The sequence below is a fragment of the Hyaena hyaena genome, unplaced genomic scaffold (assembly GCF_003009895.1).
Source record: "Hyaena hyaena isolate Hyena2069 unplaced genomic scaffold, ASM300989v1 scaffold_790, whole genome shotgun sequence".
NCBI classification, from domain to species: Eukaryota; Metazoa; Chordata; class Mammalia; order Carnivora; family Hyaenidae; genus Hyaena; species Hyaena hyaena.
This window is the reverse complement of record NW_024081412.1, coordinates 484,432-493,133: the sequence shown is the minus strand read 5'-3', so window position 1 is coordinate 493,133 and position 8,702 is coordinate 484,432. Positions and strand designations below refer to the sequence as shown.

Below are 8,702 nucleotides of genomic sequence, written 5' to 3'. Positions count from 1 at the left end.
CTATTTGATCCCAGTCTCTAACCCGGCCTTTTATTTTCCTAACAGTGTCTGATAGCAGAAGTTTTCATTTGGATTAAATCCAGTGTGTCAACTTTTCTAATATATTTGACTTCTGGTGTCATGTTTAAATTATTTTTTTGTCTAACTTCAGACCAAAAAGAGTTTTCTCTATTGTTTTCTGCTAAAAGCTTTATAATTTTTAATTTTACATTTGGATCTGTAATCCATTTGAGTTAATTTTGTAGAAGGTGTGGAGTTTAGTTGGACAACCATATATTTTGTGTATGATTGTCCAGTTCCAACAATTTGTTGAAAACGCTTGATGAGGGGCGCCTGGGTGGCTCAGTCGGTAAAGCGTCCGACTTCAGCTCATGTCATGATGTCATGGTTCGTGGGTTCAAGCCCTGCGTCAGGCTCTATACTGACAGCTAGCTCAGAGTCTGGAGCCTGCTTCAGATTCTGTGTCTCCCTCTCTCTCTGCTCCTCCCCTGCTCACGCTGTCTCTATCTCTCTCTTCAGAAATAAATAAAACAGGATACAGAAATGCTGAGACATAGGAGCACGTGTACCCCAATGTTCATAGCAGCACTCTCCACAATAGCTAAAACATGGAAAGAGCCTAAGTGTCCATCAACAGATGAATGGATCAAGAAGATGTGGTTTATCTATACCATGGAATACTCCATGGCAATGAGAAACAATGAAATCTGGCCATGTGTAGCAACATGGATGGACCTTGAGGGTGTTATGCTGAGCGAAATAAGTCAGGCGGAGAAGGACAAATATCATATGTTTGCATGTATAGGAGGATTAGGAGGAACTTGACGGAGGAACAAGGGGGAGAAGAAGGGCGGAAATGGTGGGGGAAAGGGAGAGAGGCAAACCATGAGAGACTCTTGAATGTTGACAAAAACTGAGGACTGATGGATGTGGGGGGGAGGGGGGATGGGCATGGAGGAGGACACTTGTGGGGATGAGCACTGAGTGTTATATGGAAACTAATTTGACAATAAACTATTTGTAAAAAAAAAAAAAAAGAAAGAAAGAAATAAAACATTAAAAAACTAAAACAATAAAAAAAGAAAATGCTTGATGAAGTGCTTCTGGTTATTTGTCAAAAACCAATAGGCTATATTTCTGTGGGTCCATTTCTGGGATTCTGTTGATCTATATGTTTACCCCCTAACTAATTCCATATTGCCATGGTCACTTCAACTTGATAGTAAATGTTAAGAGTAGGTCCTGTGATTTCTTCAACTTTAATCTTACTTTGAAAATGTGATATAAATTTGTTTCTTTTACATATAAATCAGAAATAACCTGCCTATATCACCAGGACTAGCGCTGAGATTTTGATCGAAATTGCATTAAATCAATAGATCAAATTGAAGTGTATTAGCATCTTCACCATGTTGAATCTTCTTATCCATGAACATGGCATATTTCCATATCGATTTGTCTTCTTTTTTTGTTTCAAGAGCTCTTTAATATTTAGCATCCAGATTCTTTTTTACCATATTCTAGACTCTGTGATAGAAAGTTTTCTTCTGTATTTTTTGAACATTTTCCCTTATTTGGTAACTTAAAATCTTTATTAATTTGACCTCTTTAAGCAAGAACAAATAAAGGTCTAATAAAGGATTTAATGTTCTGCAAAATAATTTGTGAATGAGGAGAGCTGGGAAGAGAAACCCTTTCTGATTCTGAGGTATGATGAAATTTGAAGCCCAAAAGAAGGTGGGAGCAGAGATTGAAGGATGAAAGCTGAATACCGTAGGAAACCTATACTGTCCATAGTCAAACAGCTTGTGAGTAGTAGTTTCTGGAAATGAATCCAAATCTACAGAGATCTAATGACTGGCCTTCTTCTGTTTTACCATTAGATGAGGATATAATGAACTCATTTGATTAAATAATAGTTAAATTGTTTAGAATAGTGCCTAGGATATAAAACTGAAACAAAAACACATACTGCATTGTTTTCTCATGAACGTCAGAAAATTAAGTTTGTTTACACTGCTTGCTAATTAGTATTTTATTTAGGTACATAACCCTGCCTCTCCTATTTAGTGAGCCTCATCAATTTCAATAGACTTCTTCAAGATCCAACTAAAAAATTATCTGCTCTCTCCATTGACCTATTGAAATGATGATTGATGATGTTTCCAGGTGATGGTGGGGGTTCAGAACCGACAGTAAAGAAACAATTCTTTAAGACATATTTGGTGCAACAAAGATGATTTTACTAAAGCACAGGGATAGGTCCCTTGGGCAAAAACAGCTGCACTGTGGTTTTGAAGAATGACTGATTATATACCTCTAGGTTGGGAGGGTGTTGGGGACAATATAAATCTCTAAGGAATTTTGGAAGCTTAGTTTCCAGTGTTATACCCAGATCGCAGTATCCTCAATGACCAGAGACCACCGGGGAGACCAAGTCACCCATGCAAAGGCAAAGGGCTTTATTACGGGCTCGAGCTCGGGCTCCCAGACCTCACCAATGCAGTGGATCTGTGCTGAGAGCCCCAAGCAAAGGCAGAGTAGGGTTTTTATGGGGTTTGTGACGGGGGAGTTACAGAAGTTGTGGCAGGGGAACAGTGATCCAATCATAATTATTTAACATTATTGACAGCGGGTTTAACCATACACATTGTCTGGAGTATTCATTACTTTTGGCGGGATCCAATTACAACATTTAGAGTACCTTTAAATTCAACCAATCACAGAGCGAGCCTAGGGTCTTATTCGGCGATTAACGGGTTACCTTTAACATTAGGTAACAGGGTCCTATCTATAGTTTCTGTCTATAGGCCTCTCCCTCAGTAATGTGGAGGGTGGTTGCTGGCCTTTCCTGATTGGATGTTGCAAGGGTGGTTTCTCCTGTCTTGGGCAATGCGTAACTGCCTGATAGTTTCAGGGAAGCTGTAACTTAGGCCTTCTAGTTTAGAGGGGAAACTTAAAGCCTGTCATGGAGTCAGTTTGGTTTAGACTTTTAGACTTGTGTCCTTATACCAGGACATTGAGGGGCCAGCTATTGTTAGGAAAATGTCTTTTATTATCATTAGGATAATGGTAAGCCAAGATTCCCTTTTGCCTCTAGAAAAGTGTCATCATGAAGGCAGCTGAGTTCCTAGAGGAAGGCCACTCTGCCTGTTTCAAGGACTTGTCAATGGGCTGTAGGCAGTAAAGAAATTTAATTTTTCATTTGCCTTTGTTTCCCACATCACCATGGCAAACACATAAACCTCCTTACATCTTAAAGAGGGTGATATTAGGTTCCCAGGAAATGCAGTCTATAGGCTTCTGGAGATTAGGCTATGGATAAGATTGCCTTTTTCTTATAGTTTTCTAAATTATCTATAAACTGAATGAGACTCCTGTCCCACATGACTATGACCTCTAACAGTCAAACTTTTGTTTCCTTTCCTTTCCTTTGTTCTTGGGCAGCCAGGATTGTCAGAAGAATTTCAGGCATATCACACCCGGGGATGGGGGTGGTGGTGCTATTAGCCTGTGCTTTGCCCTCAGCTTGTCTTATGCTCCCTCATCAGTGATTGCATTCTCCTTATTTTCTGAGTAATATAAACCAAGTTTGTAAAACTTAATCTTCTTTCTAATTTATGCTAATGTAATTATGTGCATGAATATACAAGATAGCAACTCTGCCCCATGAATTTTTGGATCTCAAGCTTTGAGCATGGTGTTGAGCAGTGGGTCAGCATTAAAGCTTGTTCATATAAAGAGTTCGTGCTTTTAATACTTTCCCCTTAGATACAATGTAACACTTTCAAGTACAGTAGAAATCTTAGTCAAATTATTTTGTGACTCCAGGTAAACAAGTACTCAATTGTTCCTTTGCAATTTTCCAATTAATGTTTAGGAGGACTTACTTCTTTTTTCTCTCGTCTCTAAATTTGACTGTTCTTAGTGATTTATCTGAAGTAAAATTGTTTATATGATATGCCTTCCTCTACATCCTCCACAAAAATCACTTGAGAGTTGTTTTCTTTTAGGATCAGGATCTTATCTCTCTAGAGGATGGAAGAAGACATAAGAACTCAGACAGTTCAATTTCATAAACAATTGAACTCATTCTAAGAAATCTACAGGGGCTTAATGCTAATTTTCTAACAAGTTGAATAGCATTATAATTTCCTCTAGTTTAGTGTGTGAAAGGAACATTGGGATGGGATGAGGGATTAATGTTGGTTTTCTTTGTAGGCTGCAAGGGGAAGGATGATTTTTTCTGGGATGGAAGAATTTGATCACTCCATTTCAGTGACTACGAAGTGCTCATCCCTTTTTGTAACTAAGCCTGTCATTAACCTGAATACTTACTTCCTTCTCTGGGTCAATATTTCAGAAAGAATTAATGTTCCTTCTTCCCTTCATTTCCATGTTGTATGTGAAAAGTTATCACATATCACAAATCAATGCCGACATTGATTTGGTCAGATAATTGAATCACATAACTTGTTTTGACTATGTTCATCTTTGTTTCAAAGATATTTGCTATTTTAGCTAAAAAGGAGTTTCCCAGTTAACATGTGATCATATTTTTCAGGAAACCTTCTTACATTTTTTGCTCCCCAAATTACCCACCCATGTTTCCCCAAACACTCATCTTTATTTAGGGAAGAGCTAATGGTTACATCCTCTCAGGTTACACTAGATGGTGCTAAACCATGATCTTTATATGTGCTTATGCTACTAGCAATTGACATAATCCATTATTTTTATTTATACAGCAATATTCAAAGAACTATATTTTGTACAATGTAAAAAGTATTTTAAAATCCTGTCTTAAGTGGTTTTGCAGTTTGATTTTCCTAAGGGAGCCATAGACCAAAGTACTTTCTTGATCAGAGAAAGGGATTCTATTTCTGTTGGCAATCTCCAGCTAGAGAATAATTTAATGTAAAGGTTTGGGTTTTTCTTTTCACCTGTTCTGCTTTGTATCCCTGGACCAGCATCATCTCTCTTCTACCGTCTCCACCCCCACCCCACTCATTATACCTCCAGATCTCCCCTTCCAAAACTAGAATATAGATATTGTTGACATGCAGACATCTGAGTCAGGAGCAGATTGCTGGTCTGTCATGAAAGAAGGATGAGCAAGAGCTCAGTTCCTGGCTTTTTGTAGCCTGAACTTAGCTAAACCTCTTCTTCAAAATCTTGGTGAGGATAAGGGCAAGCTCTGGGCCATGGTCCCTGAGCATGCTCCATCCTTGGAATTGTTTTTCCTCTTGGAGAAATGCCCTTGCTGCCCCTTTTCACCGCCTGCCCTTTTAACATGATAGGGTGACTCTAGGAAGGCTCTTCATCAATCCAGGGACAACCTCTCATTCCAGACCTATTCATCGTTTCTTCTGAGAACTTGATGCAGGTTAGTATAAATGGATAACATGCTGCAGTGGGAGGAAATGTTACCTAAAAAGACTTGCTGGCAGATGTAATTCATGAGAGTTCATGGGCTCCCAGGGCAATGTCCTAGAATACAGATGCTTTTATATGTTTAGCGTGAGTCTTATTTTTAGAATTATTTTGTTATTTTTTCCTAACAAATATTCTGATTTTCATTTTTTAAATTTTTAAATAGTTTATTGTCAAGTTGGTTTCCATATAAGATTCAGTGCTCATTCCCACAAGTGCCCTCCTCCATGCCCATTACCCCCTTCCTCTCCCCCTCTACCCTCATCAGTCCTCAGTTTGCTCTAAGCATTCAAGTCTCTCTCATGGTTTGCCTCCCTCCCTCTCCCCCACTATTTTCCCCTTTCTTTGCCCCCATGGTCCTCCGTTAAGTTCCTCCTAATCCTCCTATAAAGCTTCTGCACAGCAAAGGAAGCAATCCATAAAACTAATAGGCAACTGATTTTCATTTTTTAAAAAAGCATTTGAGTGCCTTTTAAGGAATGCTCTGAAAAACTGTGTGTTATAGTCACTCGTTTAGATATATATAATATATAGGGGCGCCTGGGTGGCTCAGTCGGTTAAGCCTCCGACTTCAGCTCTGGTCATGATCTCATGGTTTGTGGGTTTGGGCCCCGTGAGGGGCTCTGTGCTAACAGCGAGCTCAGAGCCTGGAGCCTGTTTCAGATTCCGTATATCCTTCTCTCTCTGACCCTCCTTTGCTCACGCTGTCTGTCTCTCTCTCTCTCTCAGAAATAAATAAAACATTAAAAAATTTTTAAATTATATTTTTAATATATATAATTTTTAAATTATATTATATAATACAATAAACAAGTATTAATAACATAATATAACATTATATTAATAACATAAAAATATATATGTATGGGGCGCCTGAGTGGCTCAGTTGGTTAAGCATCCGACTTCGGCTCAGGTAATGATCTCACAGTTAGTGGGCTCGAGCCCACTGAAACAGATCCCTGTTCAGGGATCCCTGAAACAGAGAAGACCCTACTCCATTCTCACTCCAGCATCTTATATGGCATTATGAATTGTTATCTCCCTGGAACAAAGCAGTCTTCACGGACAAGACGCACCTACATCAGTGCCCTTTTGCATCCAACAGGCTGCGGTCTTTCCCAAGAACCTTCCACATGGCTCCCTTCACATCTTTGTTTCTCAGTGTGTAGATGAAAGGATTCAGAGTGGGGGTCACTAGACAGTAGAAGAGGGTGAGGAACTTGCCCTGGTCCTGGCTTGCCACATTCCCCGGTTGCATGTACATGTAGATTATGGTGCTATAGAAGAGAGACACTACAATCATGTGGGAAGAGCAGGTATTGAAGGCCTTGCGCCTCCCAGCTGCAGACTGGATCCGCAGAACTGCAGCTGCAATATAGCCATAGGAAACCAGTATCATGGTGAGGGGCACCAGAACAATGGGGATGGCCAGGAAGAAAACCAGGCCTTCAACACGGCTGGTGTCCACACAGGAAATGCGGATGATGGCTGGCATCTCACACACAAAGTGGTTGATGCGACGGTGACCACACCGCTCCAGAGACATTGTCACTGGGGACATGAGGATGGAGTTGGCAATTCCAGTAAGCCAGGCACAGGCTGCCAGCCGCAGGCACAGCTGTGGGTGCATGATGGTCATGTAGTGAAGAGGCTTGCAAATAGCCACAAAGCGGTCATAGGCCATGACTGAAAGGTGAATGCACTCAGTGCCCCCCACAGACAGGAATGCAAAGAGCTGTATGACACAACCCATATAGGTGATGGTCTTTTGTGGGCCCCAGAGGTTGACCAGCATCTGAGGAATGCTGCTAGAGGTGTAGCAGAGATCCAGGAGGGACAGGTTGCAGAGGAAGAAGTACATTGGTCTGTGCAGTCGAGGGTCCACCAGGGACAGGAAGATGATGGATGAGTTGCCCATGACAGCCAGAAAGTAAAACATCATGTTAGTGAAAAACAGGACCATCTCCAGTTTTGGCCGATCAGAGAACCCCAGCAGAATGAAGTTCCCAGAGCTCTCATTATTTCTTTCCATCACACTTCACTTGATAAACCTGTTTAGGGAGGTTAACATGTGTATTACTCATATAAAAAATGATGCTCCTCATTTTGTCCCAAGAAAATAGTTTTGTCCACCTATTTAACTGGCCCATTTACCTTTCCATTGCCTGGAATTACAATTCTAGGGTGAGGGTCTAGAAATATTTGTCTGTAAAGAGATGAAAGCTGTAACTTGTGCCTTAATATCTTCTAATCTGGTTAAGTGAGAGAGTAGATAGATCTTTAAAAAAAATAAAAGGCTTTGGAATGAACAGTTAAGATGGTGGATGAGCATGGAAACTCTGAGTTTGTCTGGTCCCCGAAATATAGCTAGGTCAGCACCAAACCATTTTGAATATCAAATAAATTGATCAGAGGTTTAATGCAACATGAGTCACAGAAGTTGGCAGTTACATGGTGTGTAGAAGTGAACTTGAGGAGATCCACTAAAGGTAGGGAGTTGTTTTTGGAGAGAGGGGACAGAAAAAGAGAAAAGGGGAGAGTGTGGTGCATTAGGATTAAGAAAAGCAACCCTCCCTCCCTGAAAGTATCCGGAGAGAAAAAGAGAGAAAGAATGAAAACAGTCACTGAGGAGGGGACAAGAAATCAGTTCCCCAAAACAACTGATGTGGAGAAAGGAGAGGGTTTTAAAAGCACCAGGATTCTATAAACAATGAAGTGCAGAGTCTGAAGTTCCAGAGCTCAGTGCCCCATGGTGCTCTGGTGAGGAAGCAGGGTGAATCCCCAGGAGCAGGCAGCAGTATCTGAGGGTTCTGTGTGCTACACGGGGAGAAGTAGTTTACCGGCCTGGAGTGCATTTGGTAGAGGCCATATGGCCTCCCCACAGGCAAAGGTCCCAGCAGACTAAGGAAAGCAGACAAAGACACCAAGAATGCATGGAAACCTGGTACCAGGTGTGTGTTGTGATTTGTCATAATCTCTGAACCTCTGCCACTGCACAATCGAGTGAACGTTTTCTGCAGCAAGCCAACACTTGGCCATTCCCCAGAGAGTAGGTGCTGGTCCAAGCTGCAGCGTTCTCTGAAGTGTGATATTTTGAAACATAACCCCATCTGAGATAAAATTCTGGAGGAAGGTGCCACCTGGTAGGCAGATGGCTTGGATATGGACAAAGTAGAGGCAAGAAGTGGAAGGAGGCCTGTGACAAAGGAGGGGTGCTTGATTGTGGATTGTTGAAAGCACAAAGTTCCTGCATTGAGACTAGGGAACTG

At 41.0% G+C, this 8,702-nt stretch overlaps 1 protein-coding gene across 1 annotated transcript; it reads right to left on the bottom strand.

Moving 5' to 3' along the window:
- Positions 1–6,514: 6,514 nt before the first annotated feature.
- LOC120221411 (putative olfactory receptor 2W6) lies at positions 6,515–7,465 on the bottom strand. The gene has a single exon (XM_039218786.1). It carries the CDS (start codon positions 7,463–7,465, stop codon positions 6,515–6,517), a length of 951 nt encoding a protein of 316 aa, XP_039074717.1.
- Positions 7,466–8,702: the final 1,237 nt, after the last annotated feature.

What these genes read in the sequence shown, in the direction of transcription:
- LOC120221411 (XM_039218786.1), bottom strand. Translation starts at nt 7,465, where the DNA reads ATGGAAAGAAATAATGAGAGCTCTGGGAACTTCATTCTGCTGGGGTTC.